We start from the raw sequence: 18,861 nt of genomic DNA, 5'->3' as shown, positions 1-18,861 counted from the left end.
CCTGAGGATAGTTTTCACAAAAGGCTTTGATGTGCTTCTCACTAACATGTGCCTTGGGCTGTCTGTGACGTATCTAAACTCTTCCCCAACGGTTCTGAGGCATGTTAATCCCTGCCATGGATTAATATCATTTTACCTTGTTGTCCTGCAATTACCACTTCTGTAGCACAGTGGGAGGCAGCATGAATAATGGCTTAGATAATGATACACCTAATGTCTGCATCTACTTGCATGCCTAAAAGGCCACAAAAAAAATCTGCGGTCCACTCCCACAAACTCCTATCAGGGAATGTACTTGAGCAAATCAGGATTAATCTCAGGCCGTAAAATGCCAGGCTGCAGAATCCTCATGTAACAGTGGACCTATAAATCACTCAGTGCATGTGATACTAACAGTCACCCATATACCTCTGTATTACCTATCCCTTGGTAGGCAAGAAAACATCTGGAAACCGTCCAGATGTATACCTTCAACTAAGGGTCTGCAGATGCCTTTCCCACCATTAGAGACTGGATCATGCAGATATACAGGGTTAAGATTTATTTCTAGAGTCATAGAGTTGAAGGCTAAAAGGGACCATTCGATCATCTAGTTTGAACTCCTGTATATCACAGGTCAATTAAATTTCACCAAGTTATCCCCTTATTGAGCCTGATAACTTTTGTTTGACTAAAGCAGGGGTCAGCAACCTTTCAGATGTGGTGTGCCGAGTTTTCATTTATTCACTCTAATCAGGGCCGGCTCCAGGCACCAGCATTCCAAGCTGGTGCTTGGGGCGGCAATCTTCAAGGGGGCGACAGTCCCTGTTATTTTGCCCCCAGCAGTGCGCTGAATTGCCGCCGCGGACGGCGGGGGCAGTCCGTGTGCCCTTAGGGCGGCAGGCACATTTCTGCGGTGGTGGCAATTCAGCGCAGCAGTTTCTATTTTTAGCTGCGGCTTCAGCTAAACATAGAAGCTGCTGCCGAATTGCCGCCGCCACGGAAATGCGCCTGCCGCCCTAAAGGCACACGGACTGCCCCTGCTGTCTGCAGTGGCAATTCGGTGCACTGCTTGGGGCAGCGAAAACTGTAGAGCCGGTCCTGACTCTAATTTAAGGTTTCGCATGCCAGTAATACATTTTAATGTTTGTAGAAGGTCTCTTTCTATAAGTCTATAATATATAACTAAACTATTGTTGTATGTAAAATAAATAAGGTTTTTTAAATGTTTTAAGAAGCTTCATTTAAAATTAAATTAAAATGTAGAGCCACCCCAGCCCGGTGGCCAGGACCCGGGCAGTGTAGTGCAGCTGAAAATCAGCTCGTGTGCCACCTTTGGCACTCGTGCCATAGGTTGCCTACCCCTGGACTAAAGCATAGATCTTGTTTTGAAAACATCAATAGATGGAGAATCCGTCACTTCCCTTGGTACTTCATCCAGGTGATTAATCACTTCACTGCTAAGTATGGGCTAAATTCTAATCAGCTTCCAGCCACTGGTTCTCATCATGCCTTTCTGCCCTAAATTAAAGAGCCCTTTGGTACCCAGAATGTTTTCCCTGTGAAGTTTTAGCTTCAGTGAAAGCTACGTTTACATGCAACATGCACATACCAGTGATTTATGAGATCATATCACAACCTGATTCATAGACATAAACGTTCATATCATATTTGTTTGGCTTCTGCTCTTCTGTTAATGACACTGTGCCCTCCGCTTGCACTCTGCCCCCAGTTGCGTAAGAAGCAGGCCTATGTCGAGAAAGTGGAGAAGCTGCAGCAGGCTCTGACCCAGCTCCAGGCAGCATGTGAGAAACGGGAGCAGATGGAACGGCGATTGCGCACGCGGCTGGAGCGGGAGCTGGATTCGCTGAGAATGCAGCAGGTGAGAGGCTGATTGGTTGTGGACCACAAGGGTAAACAAGGATGGAATATTTCATGCCCTTTCCCCCTTGTACTACCTCCAGGATGTGTCTTGGCAATGAGAACAGGAAGAATGATGTCCTCTCACTCTTTGCCACCATGTTGATAATAGAAACAAGAACAGTATTTTATTTGACCATTGAAAACAATTTCCTTCCCTCCTCTGTGAGTGGGAGAGTGCAGTTTTGTGAGGCTGAGTTAGGAGGTGCTTCCAAACCCTTGATTGTTTCTGCAGTTCTTTGTTCGCTATAAAAAGCACACTATATCATAGAATATCAGGAGGTTGTCTAGTCCAACCTCCTGCTCAAAGCAGGACCTGTCCCCAGACAGATTTTTGCCTTGGATCCCTAAATGGCCTTCCCAAGGATTGAGCTCTCAACCCTGGGTTTAATAGGCCAATGCTCAAACCACTGAGCTATCCCTCTCCCAACTGAGCTATAAGTGCCTTTTTCCATTGGTTTGATGCAGTGGTTGCAAGAGTTTCTCTCTGATGTTTGCCACAGTTAACTAAGCCTTTTTGTGAGCTCCACCTTGGATTAACGATGCAGTGCTCTCTCTGTGGAGCTACCCATGAAAGCCATTTGGAAGCTACAGCTCATTCAGCATATAACAGCTAGCTTGCTTAGTAGCGTTAGGCAAAGCGCGTGTTACACCAGTGCTTCATCGGCTGCCCTGCCTCTTTATTTGATCCTAGGTACAATTTATTGTGATCCTTAAAGCCCTGCCTGGCTGAGTCCTAGTTATAAGAGGGACCAGGTCTCTCCCTCTGCAGCATTGTGACAGCTGAGTTCAGCTGACGTGCTGTCACTTACAGATTTGAGTATCTGAGAGTAGACTGTTTTCAGCGAGGGGCCCTTTGTTGTGTCCCTATTGAGAGTCCTTAAGGCAGGTGCTGAGGTTAGATAGCAAAGTATATGATGACAAACTGCTGATCAGGCCTGTGCCGTGTGACTATTCATATAACACTCACTAAACTCCTATAGTCCTGACCCTACATGTGATTGCCTTGGTGTAAAACCTGCAAAGACTCTCCATTGGTTGCTAAATATACCAAAGAGCAAACCAGCTCAATGACAAGCTAAACAAATACAGGAGCATTTTGGATAATTGTCATATTCTTAGGATTTTTATTTTTTTTAAACCAGTCCCTCTAGAGAGATTCAAGAGTTCCTTGACTCCATGGGGTGTTGTCAGGGCTCCTGCATTAGAGCTGTGTGAGCACCTGGTTGAGTTTTAAAGCTCACTGAAGTAGAAACTTGGATGCTTAATACTCATGAGTGGACACATACCACATATTTTTTCGTTTTTTACTCAGGACAGTCATTTTTAACTATATCAAAGGTCACCCTGGTGGAAATTTCTGAATTTTAGATAAATCCTTCACTTAGAAAAGCCCTTTTCATTGCTGATTTTAATTAGAGGATTATTTATTTTTTCTCCAACACTTTTGCTTGATGGCGCTTGGCTTTCTCCACATGCTGGGGAGACACTAGTTACGGCTTAATAGTTAAGGTTGAGTGTAGTTTTGCACTGAAAGTAGGGATTCAACTGCTTTCATATCTATGGAGAATACAGTGTATCCTCCCCAAAATTACTTTTCAAAAACTACCCTTTGCACCAGATCTGTTCAACTGGGAGGGTAGATGGGGAAAACTCTGTATGTGTGTACAGGTGCATGCAGAGGAATGTAGGGGTTGAAGGAGTGAGTGGGAAACGGGTGTGTGTGTGTGTGTGTGTGTGTGTGTGTGTGTGTGTGTGTGTGTGTGTGTGTGTGTGTGTGTGTGTGTGCGTGCAGGGGAAGATGGAGGGAGTGGGGAAGCTGGGGGGAGGGATGCAGGAGAACGCGAGGGACAGGCTGTAGAGGAAAAGTGGGGAATATACTGCAATTTGTTGCATAGCTATGGCAGTGCAAAGCAGCTGTAAACCCATCTGTACTGGCTAGTGTGTTCTGGCTGATTTGTGCTGCCCCAGGGAGGTGTAAAGCAACCAGAGCACACTGGTGAATCTGGCTATAAAAGACTTAAAATTAAAATTAAATAAGTAAATGAGATGTTTTAAGGTTGATATTACACTTCTTCATCTCATTAGAAATATCACAAGGCAACATTCTCTTTTGTTTCCTATTTAAGGCTTAATGTCTGAAAATTGTAATTAAAAAAACAACAACAAGGAAATTCCTCGACAAAAACAATGTTATGTTGAACTTCGGTTTGAGAGTACATATATCAGTCATGTGGGGTAAAACTCATTACAGGAATGTTGCAGTTATCCCCCAAACAAGCATTATAAACCCAGGACATTCAGATTTCAGGCTAAACCTACCATAATCAAAATATGGTATGGAAATACAGAAGTGGAGTATTCAAACAACCTTAAGTATCAGAGGGGTAGCTGTGTTAGTCTGGATCTGTAAAAGCAGCAAAGAATCCTGTGGCACCTTATAGACTAACAAACGTTTTGGAGCATGAGCTTTCGTGGGTGAATACCCAGTTTGTCAGATGCATGTAGTGGAAATTTCCAGGGGCAGGTATATATATGCAAGCAAGCTAGAGATAACGAAGTTAGTTCAATCAGGGAGGATGAGGCCCTGTTCTAGCAGTTCAGGTATGAAAACCCAGGGAGGAGAAACTAGTTTTGTAGTTGGCAAGCCATTCACAGTCTTTGTTCAATCCTGAGCTGATGGTGTCAAATTTGCAGATGAACTGAAGCTCAGCAGTTTCTCTTTGAAGTCTAGTCCTGAAGTTTTTTTGCTGCAGGATGGCCACCTTAAGGTCTGCTATAGTGTGGCCAAGGGGGTTGAAGTGTACTCCTACAGGTTTTTGTATATTGCCATTCCTAATACCTGATTTGTGTCCATTTATCCTTTTTCGTAGAGACTGTCCAGTTTGGCCGATGTACATAGCAGAGGGGCATTGCTGGCATATGATGGCGTATATTACATTGGTGGACATGCAGGTGAATGAACCGGTGATGGCGTGACTGATGTGGTTAGGTCCTGTGATGGTGTCGCTGGTGTAGATATGTGGGCAGAGTTGGCGTCGAGGTTTGTTGCATGGATTGGTTCCTGAGCTAGAGTTACTATAGTGTGGTGTGCAGTTACTGGTGAGAATATGTTTCAGGTTGGCAGGTTGTCTGTGGGCGAGGACTGGCCTGCCACCCAAGGCCTGTGAAAGTGTGGGATCATTGTCCAGGATGGGTTGTAGATCCCTGATGATGCATTGGAGGGCTTTTAGCTGGGGACTGTATGTGATGGCCAGTGGAGTCCTGTTGGTTTCTTTCTTGGGTTTGTCTTGCAGTAGGAGGCTTCTGGGTACACGTCTGGCTCTGTTGATCTGTTTCCTTATTTCCTCGTGTGGGTATTGTAGTTTTGAGAATGTTTGGTGGAGATTTTGTAGGTGTTGGTCTCTGTCTGAGGGATTAGAGCAGATGCGGTTGTACCTCTGTGCTTGGCTGTAAACAATGGATCGTGTGATGTGCCCGGGATGGAAGCTGAAGGCATGAAGGTAGGCATAGTGATCGGTAGGTTTTCGGTATAGGGTGGTGTTAATGTGACCATCACTTATTTGCACCGTGGTATCTAGGAAGTGAACCTCCCGTGTAGATTGGTCCAGGCTGAGGTTGATGGTGGGGTGGAAGCTGTTGAAATCGTGGCGGAATTTTTCCAGAGTCTCCTTCCCATGGGTCTAGATGATAAAGATGTCATCAATATAGCATAGGTAGAGAAGGGGCTGGAGTGGACGAGAGCCGAGGAAGCATTGTTCCAGGTCGGCCATAAAAATATTGGCATATTGTGGGGCCATGCAGGTGCCCATAGCGGTGCCACTGATCTGGAGATATATGTTGTCATCAAATTTGAAATAAACAAACAACCTTGATTCTGCCTGCTGGTGAAACAGTGAGTGGGGTGGGGTGGGGAAGGAAAGCAAAAAAAATCAAATGTGCTTCAAAAATCAGTCTAATTTGGGACTAAGCACTAAAATTCCTTAGCTGTCATCATATGGTTATTGCACGGTGTCACTACAGAGCAGAGTTAAGGTCCTGAACTGGGGCCAATGTAAGTAAGGAATTCATACACTCTCCAGTCTTAACTTTGGCAATTCCAGACACTTAAACACTTCACAATTTAACCACACCATTTATAAAGCTTTGGGATTTACACCTGGTGAGGATCTGGCCCATAGTTTTTCTGATGGACTTTTACTGAAGATGCGAGTTACTATCAGATTGGATCCTATAGAACCAAACACTCAAACAGCATTTAATAGCATTTTCCAATGTAACATTGATTTGGTGTATGGACATACATGCACACACATTCAGAATAATTTACATAATTACAAAGAACCATTTCTTCTGCTACTCCAGTAAATTATTTATATATGGGTTAAACACAGAATTGGATGGATGTGCAGAGACCTGATTCTATGAATGTTCCCTGGGATCTCATGGTTCTTTTTGGGAGCTCTCCGCCTATGTGTTTGAGCGTGTACTTTTATGCTTAGTTCAACTGTCTGAGAGTTACTCATCTAGGTAAGTCACTGCCTTTCTCGCCTTCACTTATCACCTCCTTCTCAAAACAAATCGTGATGTTATTTTCGGGAGTAGATTAGTTCATGACAAAGAAAAAGCATTGAAGAGTTTGCAGAGAAAATTCCCAGCTGGCAGCCAGCACTGAGATCAGAACATGTGACTTCTGGCTGCTGAGAGTCAGCGAATGATTATACTAGTGTAGTAAGTCACCATTTGAGAAAAACAGCTAAAGGGTGTAAAAGAGAACATAACTGAGGCATGACATGTAATTTTAACTTAGAAAGTTCACACATTTCCCACTGTCAAGAAACACTGCTGCTGCCAGAACCCTACTGTAATCAGGGCTTGTTATTACTAAAACTTGTGGCAAATGGACCCGCTGCTACACAGTATTTTGCTTAAAAGCAAAGGACCTGATTCTGCTCCTAGCTACATTGGAGTAAATCAGGAGTAACTCCATTGACGTAAATGGGGTTATAACGGTGTAAAACCAGTGCGAGAGGCGGATCACGGCCCCAAAAGAGAAGATAGTTGCAGTTAAGTAACATTAAAAAAAAATGTGGTTTTCAGTGTTTGAATATCAGAGAGCCACATCAGTCTATGGTGTAATTAGAATGGGCTTCTGGATCAGGCACTGGATTTGAGTTCGGGGATCTATGATCAATCTCTGGCTTTGCCACAGACTCTCTGTGTGATCACAAGTTGCTCAATCTCTTTGTGCCTCAGTTTTTACCGGGAATGTGGAAAATCTGCAAATATTTCTCTACTTCATAGGGATGTTGGGGGGATAAATGCATAAATACAGGGCAGGCTACTACACTTACTGGGTTGGAACTGTAATTAGCACCATGTTTAAAGTGTCGCAATTCTGGAACACCTTTTCCCTTCAGATTTTCACTTCAAAAAATTGCCTTGGCCTCCCATCTAACCTGCGAGGTTTGAGGGGAGGCTGGTATGAATGTTTGATTTATTTTTTAATTTGAGAGAGGGCAAAAACTGGTTTATGATGAACACCTAGCTCTAATTGTAACTGTGAGGTGAGTCCCATCACTCCATAAAATGACACCTGCTATCGTGCATCACAGTCTTATCTACGGAATATTGAGTCACGCCAAATAAAATAGACTTTTACTACTTTTTAACCCGGTGAGCTTTATAGGCACAGTCTACCTAGGAGAGAATGAGCTAGATTCTGTTCTGGCTAAGGTATCATCAACAGAATTATTAACTAAGTTCCAAATGGTGAATATTTATTGTTGGTGATGCGTGTGCCAGGGAAAAAAGAACCTCTTAACTTTGTATTCCAGGTTGAGTTTATGGGGTTGGCATTTATTTTGATCTGAAATTAGTAAGACACTCTATACATGGAGTTTGAGGGCACAATTTTTACAGAGTGGAATTACTCTGTAAAAATATGCTCATACCTTCCAGAACTGACATTATCTGAATCATAACTGATGTTTTTGCTGGTGAAGCATCACAACAATTGCCCCCAAAGGATTGTTCCATAATGGATTATTCCAGAAAACGTCTTCAAAAAAAGTCAGTATTACCCTAAAGCCAAAGTTCACTTAAGTCTTCTCCTGCATTCTCAAGTCATGTTTTCTGTCATCAAGAGGAAAGAATCCAAAACAAAGAACTAGAGACTGTAGTATTTTGTGGCACGAATTCCAGAGAATGGAAGTGTAGGTTACACAGTCACCCCTGATTTCATGGTTTTGATACATCACATAGGGTCTGCCTTACCCTGGGTAGCTTGTGATGTGGCGCAGTTGACAAACGGGTGTGCACAACATAGTTTCCTTGTCTCTGACTCAATCTTATGTGCCACTAAATGCAGCAACTCTTATACTTCATAAAACACTTCAATAATGTCTTCTCTCTGAAGGTCTCAGAGAACTTTACAACCCTTAATTCTCTCACAATCCCCTATGGATTAGGTAACTAAAATTATCCCCATTTTAGGTACAGAGAGGTTAAGTAATTTGTCTAAGGTCCTACTTTCACTGTTCTGTACAGAATTCCTGTGGGAACTGAAAACCAGCATCTCTGGCCAGTTTCAAACTAGGGACTTCTTGCATGCTAGATAAACACACGAACCTCTCTGCACTACAGAAACCACCTCCTAAGATCATGTGGGAAAGCCAGGAATAGAGCCAAGGTCTTTAACTCCCCATCCTCTGCATTAGCTTCCCTGCTTTGGATAAACAATTTTCTCTTCTATCGGATTCTTTCATCCACTGTGTCCGTTTTGCGTATCCCATAACTCTGAAATTTCAAAGGATGATGCCAAATGAGATAATGCATAAACAAACATCAGTGTTATCCATAACATAAAAAAGCTTTATCCACACTCATGGATTGATTTCTATATCTTATAAGAACATAAGAATGGCCGTACTGGGTCAGACTAAAGGTCCATCTAGCCCAGTATCCTGTCTACCAACAGTGGCCAATGTCAGGTGCCCCAGAGGGAGTGAACCTAACAGGCAGTGATCAAGTGATCTCTCTCCTGCCGTCTAGCTCCATCCTCTGACAAACATAGGCTAGGGACACCATTCCTTACCCATCCTGGCGATGATGATGATGATGATTGAAATACCATTAATGTGCTAAGTGCAGTAGAGGTACTGTAGCTGGTATTAAGAATGCTATATAAATTCATATGACTAAGGGAGACCGACATTCTGAAGCTGGTGCTTAAGCAGTCATAGTAGATACAAGGGGCCAGATCGTCAACTGCTGTAAATTGGCATAGATCCATGACCCATAATAGTGGCCAAGTGCCATTTAATTTAGCATGCAGTATTGCTTTGCTTCTGGGTTATATTTAACTATTTTCTGATTCTCCATAATACCTACACATATTGGACACTCTCTCCATGCATGAGAGAAGTGTGACAAAGTGTCAGCAAAACAGCTATTTTAATGCTCGGTTTGGAGTATCACACGATGCTCTTGCATTCCAGGATGAGCAGCAGGAATCCTAGTTCTGTCAGCCTGGTTCAGCATCCCACAGAATATATGATGGCCATAGTGCGTATCTGGGAAGCCAGTCCTGCCAGCACAGTTTTTTAATGTAATAACGGAACACAACCTTTGCTTGCATTGCACCTTTCCTACAGATTGCACCCCCAGCTGCTTGGCAGTGCAAGACAGCAGTCATTACAGAGATAAAAGACAAAGAGTGGGACTTTTTAAAGCGCTCCGTGTAGGTGCTGCAAAAGCCACTGGTAAAACTCCCATTAACTTCCCTGGAAGAAGACTTAGGCCAACACGGAGCTCTTGAGAAAGTCCCACCCAACATTTTCAAACTCAGGTTTGAAACTTTAACTAACTAATCTCTACCTTTAGTCCCCAAGGCCTAGATTCTCAAAGGTTTTGAAGGACCTAATTCCCATTGAAAGGAATGGGGGTTAGGCGCTTAAATACCTTTGACGATCTGGACCCAAATCCATATTTAGGTACCTGTTTAAGTGGATGGATTTTCAATGGTGCTGAGAACTCCCCACTGACTTCATTTGGATTTGCAAGTACTCAGCACCTCTGAAAAGCTGGCTGATGTAGGTGCCCTAACTTGAGGCTGCCAGGTTTGAAAATGCCAGCTTGAAAAACAACAGGAGGAGAGAAAAATAAGACTGGACATGGGGGAAGAGATATTTGAAAAGAGATAGCAGACCAGTAAGGGAGAGAGAGACAGGCAGGCTCTCAGACAAAGCTGATCTCTTGCACAGACAGTGGTGAGATTACATGAAGGAACTGAGGAAAGAAGGGAAAGGGGTGTAAAGACAAGAAGTCAGAGGGTATGGCTACACTTGCACTTCAAAGCAGTGGTGTGGGTGTGGGCATGCTGTAATAGGCAGCAGACATGCTGTCTCTGCTAGCCTATTTCACAGTTCCATTTTTCAGCAATCCATCAAGTATGTTATATGGGCAGGTGTGTGCCTGGGATAGCAGCTCATGTCAGCTCTGCCAGCCTGTTTCACCAGCTTATGCAGTATATGCGTGTGTGAGGGTGAGCAGCTAGAATGCCAGCTTGATCAGCCCATGAGGTATTAACACCACCACAGTGGAGAGCTGGATTGCTCCTCCCAATGAGGAGTGTGCCTGCTGTGGTGGGACCACCAGCTCTTCTAGCCTCTTTTAACATCTCTTAGCCCTTGTGACGTTATTGATATAATCTGGGACCATACAGAACATGGTTGCAACCAAGGTCCTGTAGTGGCACCAAATCTTATGTAAAGGGGGTCATATAAGGTGTCTAAGACCAGGTTATGGGTTACTGGTTATGATTATGCTGTCTGTATGCATGTGTCATTTTGTAGTTGAGGTTATGAGTATTAGCTCTGTACTGTCTGTACTTCAAACTTATGCTATGCTTCTGGGAGACATCCCAGACAAGTTGGTTTGAGCTCTGCCTAGTCTGCTTGATGGCCCATTAAGGACCATCAGCTGCACAATTGACCCATGGAGAGAAGGCAGATACGCCTTGTAACTCAGCAAAGTATGCAGGGACTTGCCCATGTGACTCCAGACTTCATTTTGCTGTAATTTTCCACAGTAAGAACAAAGAAGTGTTCTTACACCTGGAAAAGCCTATAAAAGGCTGATGCCTCATCTCCGTCTGGTCTTCAATCCTGCTTCTTACCTCTGGAGGGACTTTGCTACAAACTGAAGCTCTGAACAAAGGATTGAATGACCCATCCGAGTGGGGGATGTACTCCAGAGACTTGATTTAAACCTGCAGTTTGCTCCATCACTGCTACAAGCCTGAACCAAGAACTTTACCATTACTGTATGTAATTGATTCCATTTAACCAATTCTAGCTCTCATCTCTACCTTTTTCCCTTTATGAATAAACCTTTAGATTTTAGATTCTAAAGAATTGGCAACACCATGATTTGTGGGTAAGATCTGATGTGTATATTGACTTGGGTCTGGGGCTTGGTCCTTTGGGATCAAGAGAACCGTTTTCTTTTATTGGGGGTTTGGGTTCATAACCGTTCATCCCCAGGACAAGTGGGACTAGTGGTGATACTGGGAGACTGGAGTGTCTAAGGAAATTGCTTGTGTGACTTGTGGTTAGCCAGTGGGGCGAAACCGAAGTCCTCTTTGTCTGACTGGTTTGTTTTGCCTTAGAGGTGGAAAAACCCCCAGCCTTCAGGACCCCGTTTAAGCAATTGGTCCTGAATTGGCACTCTCAGTTGAGTCCTGCCAGAACAGCATCATCACAGCCCTCAGTAAGTCACCTTCAGGAACTTGGGGAGGACCCCACCTTCAGCTGGAAGTTTTACACACGCCATCTGAAGCTTTCCTCCTTTGCTAAGCAATAAACCAGCTTTCCTGGTACTGTTGAGTTGCTAGGGCCAGTTTCTAGAGCAAACTTGAATCTCACTGGTTCTAGCAATAACTATTGGGTCACTCTTTGACAAGGAGCCCTATTTAATCTCTGATCGCTAGGGTGGTTACTGATTCAGCAACAGGCCACGCAAAAGGTTGAAAGCCCCTGGGTTTATTTTGCAGAAGATTTTGTAGAAGAGGTGTTTGCAGTTCTCGTGTTGGTGCAGGCTGAATATCTTCCGTTGTTTCCCTCTCCCCAACTCCAGAGACAGGGGAATTACCAGGCCGAAAGCCTGCCAGAACACAATGCCCCAGCACTGATGGAGCTAGTGCGGGAAAAGGAGGAGAGGATTCTGGCTCTAGAAGCTGACATGACCAAGTGGGAGCAGAAGTATCTAGAGGAGAGCACAATCAGGCACTTTGCCATGAATGCAGCAGCCACAGCTGCAACAGAAAGGTAAGATCATGTTGTTCCAAGCAGTCAGCAATACACTCAATCGAACAAGGCTTTGTGTATTTAAAAGAAGTGTGTGTTTTCTTAGGGACAAATCAGGCTTGCTTTATCCAGTCATGTAGTCCCATTGAAGTTAATGGGACCATTCACCATAGCAAGGCCGTTAGGCCTTACCATTCTGGCTCAGGACCAATGGTTCATCAAGGCCAGTGAACCAGCCTCCAGCAGTGTCCTGTAACTAGGGCCCTGTGTAAATCATGATTTTTAGAAAATTCATGACAGCATAAATGGCGAAGTATTGAATTTTATGGAGTTTGCACAAAATGAAGTTTACTACTAATGTTAATCAGTTTCATTAATTAATTGACTATTAAAAGCAGCAAAGAATCCTGTGGCACCTTATAGACTAACAGAGGTTTTGGAGCATGAGCTTTCGTAAGTGTATACCTACTTCGTCAGATACATGTAGTGGAAATTTCCAAGGGCAGGTATATATATGCAAGCAAACTAGAGATAATGAGGTTTGTTCAATCAGGGAGGATGAGGCCCTGATCTAGCAGTTGAGGTGTGAAAATCAAGGGAGGAGAAACTGGTTTTGTAGTTGGCAAGCCATTCACAGTCTTTGTTTAATCCTGAGCTGATGGTATCAAATTTGCAGATGAACTGAAGCTCAGCAGTTTCTCTGTGAAGTCTGGTCCTGAAGTTTTTTTGCTGCAGGATGGCCACCTTAAGGTCTGCTATAGTGTGGCCAGGGAGGTTGAAGTGTTCTCCTACAGGTTTTTGTATATTGCCATTCCTAATATCTGATTTGTGTCCATTTATCCTTTTCCGTAGAGACAGTCCAGTTTGGCCGTTGTACATAGCAGAGGGGCATTGCTGGCATATGATGGCGTATATTACATTGGTGGACGTGCAGGTGAATGAACCGGTGATGGTGTGGCTGATCTGGTTAGGTCCTGGGATGGTGTCGCTGGTGTAGATATGTGGGCAGAGTTGGCATCGAGGTTTGTTGCATGGATTGGTTCCTGAGCTAGAGTTACTATGGTGTGGTGTGCAGTTACTGGTGAGAATATGTTTCAGGTTGGCAGATTGTCTGTGGGCGAGGACTGGCCTGCCACCCGAGGCCTGTGAAAGTGTGGGGTCATTGTCCAGGATGGATTGTAGATCCCTGATGATGCACTGGAGGGCTTTTAGCTGGGGACTGTATGTGATGGCCAGTGGAGTCCTGTTGGTTTCTTTCTTCGGTTTGTCTTGCAGTAGGAGGCTTCTGGGTACACGTCTGGCTCTGTTGATCTGTTTCCTTATTTCCTTGTGCGGGTATTGTAGTTTTGAGAATGCTTGGTAGAGATTTTGTAGGTGTTGGTCTCTGTCTGAGGGGTTAGAGCAGATGCAGTTGTACCTCAGTGCTTACCTTCATGCCTCCAGCTTCTATCCCGGGCACATCACATAATCCATTGTCTACAGCCAAGCACTGAGGTACAACCGCATCTGCTCTAACCCCTCAGACAGAGACCAACACCTACAAAATCTCCACCAAGCATTCTCAAAACTACAATACCTGCACAAGGAAATAAGGAAACAGCTTAAACTCCTCCAACGCATAGTCAGGGATCTACAACCCATCCTGGACAATGACCCCACACTTTCACAGGCCTTGGGTGGCAGGCCAGTCCTCGCCCACAGGCAACCTGCCAACCTGAAACATGTTCTCACCAGTAACTGCACACCACACCATAGTAACTGTAGCTCAGGAACCAATCCATGCAACAAACCTCGACGCCAACTCTGCCCACATATCTACACCAGCGACACCATCACAGAACCTAACCAGATCAGCCACGCCATCACCGGTTCATTCACCTGCATGTCCACCAATGTAATATACACCATCATATGCCAGCAATGCCCCTCTGCTATGTACATCGGCCAAACTGGACTGTCTCTACGGAAAAGGATAAATGGACACAAATCAGATATTAGGAATGGCAATATACAAAAACCTATAGGCAATATACTTCAACCTCCCTGGCCACACTATAGCAGACCTTAAGTTGGCCATCCTGCAGCAAAAAAACTTCAGGACCAGACTTCAAAGAGAAACTGCTGAGCTTTGGTTCATCTGTAAATTTGACACCATCAGCTCAGGATTAAACAAAGACTGTGAATGGCTTGCCAACTACAAAACCAGTTTGTCCTCCCTTGGTTTTCACACCTCAACTGCTAGAACAGGGCCTCATCCTCCCTGATTGAACTAACCTCATTATCTCTAGCTTTCTTCCATATATATACCTGCCCCTGGAAATTTCCACTACATGCATCTGACGAAGTAGGTATTCACCTACGAAAGCTCATGCTCCAAAACCTCTGTTAGTCTATATGGTGCCACAGGATTCTTTGCTGGTTTTACAGATCCAGACTAACACGGCTACCCCTCTGATAATTGACTATTGTTACTTGTAAAATTAATTTCATCCTTGAAACAGACTTTGCTGTAGACTTTTACCTTTTAAAAAATATTTAAAAATCACGGTTTGGGGGCATTTTCACAACTTCCATGCCCTCCAGGAAATCATGATTTACATAGGGTCCTACCTATAACTGTTGCATCAAAGGAAGGCAGTAGTTTTCCTTAACAGACCTGGTTGAGTGTACTTGACATGTGCAGAGGAGGAGGGTAGATTTCTCTCCGTAGTATTAAGGGCTCACAAAGGAATTTTCCTCCTTTTACTGCCAGATACTATCAAGTATTTCACATAGACCCAAGCATTTTAATATACCCAGAACATGAGTGTATTTACTGGGGGCTTGATTTTCAGAGATGTATGTCATGGGGCGCACCACTCGCCGCCTGACTGGTGGTGCCTTCTTCTGGTACTCTGGGGATTAGCTTGAGGCCGACAACACCTCACCTATGGTTTGCACACCGTCACCTCGTCCACCTGGAGCTCCTCTCACAGCATCCTCTTCGTGGCTCGGCCCTGTGGCTATTTCATGTCACAGGTTCCCTGCCCCCTAGGGGAGGTTTAGCTCCTCAGTAGTCCTAGGCAGTTCTTTCGCTGCCTCAGTGCCAGTCTCCCAGTGGCTCCTAAGGGAACCCAGACCCACCCTCTTCTCCAGGTTCCAGCCCAGGGACCCTCAACGTAGCAATCTGGGCCTTCTCTCTCTGGCCTCGCTGCTCTATCCCTGAGCTTCCTCCTACTGTTGGTTCCCCTTTTCTTCGTAGGTCTATCAGTTCCCCAAAGCCTCCTCCCTCTTCCCAGGTAGTGTCTGCAGTCTCCAATCATTCCTCCTTTTCTCCTGGGAGTGTCTGCCTTTTTCCCAGTACCCCTTTCTGCTTCAGCCAGGGGTGAAAGTAACACAGATGACTTACCGGTACGACTTACCAGAAGGGGCGGGGCTGAGGGTCAGCCTCCCCAAGCCAGCCTATCCACGCTGTCTGGCCCACACCACCTGGGGCTCTGTCTGCTGCCGTGGTAGCTCTGGGCCATTTTAAATCTCTGGGCCCTGGGACAGCTGCCCCTTTTAGCTCCGCCGTTGGCGGCAAAAGAGGCAGCGACATTAAAACGCTTTAACGTCAGTTGCATACAGGCCGATACCGGTGGCCACTTCTTACCAGTACACCATACTGGCCTGTACCGGCCCACTTTCACCCCTGGCTTCGGCTCCTGGGCTTTATAGATCCTGCCTATTCCTGCCCAGCTGAACTTCTTTAATCAGCTGCCTAAGGGGTTAATTGGCCCATCTGGTCTGCATTAAACCCTGCAAGGTGATTGTGGGGTAGTCAGCTACAACTACTGTTGACTTCAGCTAGACTTGTGGGTGCTCAACACCTTTGCAAATCAGGACCTTTGTGTCCTCAGGACAGGGTTTTTAATATTTCTGTGTCACAGTTACTACAAGGTATCGTCACTGGTGTGTACCGGCATCTAAAATATCATAATTAAAAGGACCCTATCAAATATTTTAGATCCTAAATGTAAGTATGACTTTATAAAACAAAGTAAAATAAAAAACAACAACAAAACCAAGGTTTGCAAAATTTCACATAAAATATGTTTTTTAGTCAATTATATATTTTTCTTTGCATAAATATTTTCTTGAAAATTTTCCCCTATTGGCTTTGGAAACCCAAACACACCAGCTTTGTGCTAGTGTATGAGAACCAGAAAGTGAAACTGAATGTGAAACAAGAAACTAAATTGATCAGTCTCATTTTCTCATCCAGTGTTGAAGTGCAGAAGCAAACAGCAAATTAGATTCAGTGTTGCTGACTCTTGTGATTTTCTTTCAACCATCACTATTTGGTTTTTTTCTTAAAGCCCCAGCACATAGAGTCAAGTAATTACATGAGAATCTTGGCTTTCGTTAATTTTTAAATTTTTTTTCTAGCCCTTGTGATTGTGCAGAAAAAACATGAAACATGATTCAAATGTACACCAAAGGTTCAGAAACCTGAGGGGAGCTAAAAACAATCCACAATTCATTGATTTATTGTTTATATCACCAGCTAAGGATTTATTATTTAATATACTGGACCAGGTCTTCAACTGATGTAGATCAACATATGTTCATTGAACCCAATGGAGCTGAGCTGTTTTAGACTGGCAGAGGATCTGGCCCATTATTTTTATCTTGATAGTGTCCTTTAATTTTAAATCATTTTAAAATATGAGATTTCACCTCCAATTCCCTCCCAACTTTTGTTGTATTTTCAGAAACATTTTGCTGGACTATTGCACCTTCCAAATATAGCTGTAGATTTCCATTGTAATGTGAATGGTAAAATAACAGTTGCATGCCTGTTTGTAATGAAAGAGGCCTTTTATTGAACCAAGTTGTTTGCGACACAAGTAACACTAACGAGTATAGCTGTATCTTGTGTTGCTAGGGACACCTCAGTCATTAACCACTCTCGGAATGGCAGCTACAACGAGAACTCCCTGGAGGTTCGAATATGGCAGGAAGAGGAGGAGATTGTTCAAGCCAACCGGAGGTGTCAGGACATGGAATACACGTAAAGGACAGCTGTTAAATACTTACCGCGGGATTTGTGCTAAAGGTCTTATCATGAGATTCTAGCTGCTCAGATTCTTGGATAAGCCAGCCCACGCGTCATTTAGCCCTTTGCATGCCAATAGGCCCATTCTTCACCACAATTTTAACATTGATTGGATGTTTTTCTAAAAGTCGTGCTCTAGAATTGTTCTGGGGAAGTTTTATGCCTGTGTTATATAGAAGGTCAGACTAGAGAATCACAGTGGTCCCTCCTGGCATGGAATCTATGAAAGCAGTAGTTGGTACAGAACCTGTCTCTGCACACACAAGTTCCCATTTGCATGTGCAGTTTTCCCATTTTGAGCATGCAAATGAAAATATGTATGTGGCACGTCCAATTACTTGTTTGCTAGAGCTGTTCAAAATACTTGTAATCAACACTTTTTTTTTGTAATTAAAAATTGCTTTATGACTAAACAGCAAATTGTTTTTGAGAAAATTTCTGTTTTCACAGATATTTCTCAGGTTTTGTTGAAAAGCAAAAAAAAAAAAGCCAAACAAAATTCTGACAAAAGATTATATGTTCTTCACAATTTTTTTCCAGAAAATAAAAATATAATTTAACTGGTTCTATGTTTTTCATCATATGTACACATGCATGCATGCATGCACACACACAGAGGACTTGAAATAAGTGGGAATTTTTTCCCATTAACTTCTTTAAGAGATGGATCAGGATTTTATGCTGCAAGTCAAATTAGGCACTCCATTTTGAAAATGACAGCCTTAAAGTTTCCAGTGGGAGCCGCAATCGGCCGGACCTGAGGACAGGGCAGGTAAACATACCGGCCCGGCCCGCCAGGGGCTTTCCCTACACAAGCGGCAACCCCTGTTTGAGAAACTCTGATTTAGACTATATGTGACATTTCTTTTTTAAATTCCTCCCAAAAAATGTCTGCTGTACTTGGCTACATTTCATAAGACATGATTTTCATTTGACTGGCATTTTAATTAGTTGGTTCAAACTTTTTCAGTTTGATTCAGTCTTAAATGCCCCACTGCCATGTTTCCACAGCCTGTTCTCAAATAATTGGTTCTTTATCATCTTAAAACACTTTCAGGGTCTATAGAAGAAAGCTGTTGGGTCCTCCAGTAAGTTGGAAAACACAGACCATTAGTTATTTCCACAGCTTTCAACAGAAACTAAGGTCCCAATCCAATGTTCACTCAAGGCAGTGGAAGTTTTTTTCATTTATTTCAGTGGCAGTTGGTATGAGCCCTCAGAGATTTGGGCAAGATAATTTAATTATTAAAATCTTTGTTTCAAACTTTGATAGTACCAACTCCTGAGGTCTTTACTCAGTTTTAATTCAGTCAACCGTGATTCAGGCAAAACTCCCCAATGGCAGTCTGCCACAGTTAAGAACTCAGGGTTTATCCCAGAAGTATTGTGGGGCAAAGAAAATTGCTCCTTTACCTATCTGAGTGATCCCATCAGTCCACAGCATCTTTAGGACTATTTTTCAGATTATTCTTGCTAGTTTATTGAAGTAATACCAATGGACCCGCTTAATTTAAATCTATTTACTTATTTAATCTTACAAAAAGTCATCACCATTGGCCGAATAGCAGGAAATATTGC

General features: G+C 43.6%; 1 protein-coding gene across 5 annotated transcripts in view; it reads left to right on the top strand.

Moving 5' to 3' along the window:
- AMOTL1 (angiomotin like 1) overlaps positions 1-18,861 on the top strand; it is a 147,479-nt gene that overhangs the window by 118,979 nt on the left and 9,639 nt on the right. For all 5 annotated transcript variants that reach the window (XR_007772619.1, XM_050940752.1, XM_050940777.1 and 2 more), the window contains 3 exons: positions 1,712-1,861; positions 12,037-12,227; positions 17,113-17,238. Coding sequence is in view for 4 of the 5 variants with exons in the window: in XM_050940752.1 (XP_050796709.1) it covers positions 1,712-1,861; positions 12,037-12,227; positions 17,113-17,238 (467 nt within the window). In the remaining variant the exon portion in view is untranslated. The remainder of the gene's footprint in view (positions 1-1,711; positions 1,862-12,036; positions 12,228-17,112; positions 17,239-18,861) is intronic.

Source organism: Gopherus flavomarginatus, chromosome 1, assembly GCF_025201925.1.
Source record: "Gopherus flavomarginatus isolate rGopFla2 chromosome 1, rGopFla2.mat.asm, whole genome shotgun sequence".
In the NCBI taxonomy this organism is placed as follows: Eukaryota; Metazoa; Chordata; order Testudines; family Testudinidae; genus Gopherus; species Gopherus flavomarginatus.
The sequence above is the reverse complement of the archived record's forward strand: the minus strand, read 5'-3'. Positions and strand labels throughout refer to the sequence as shown.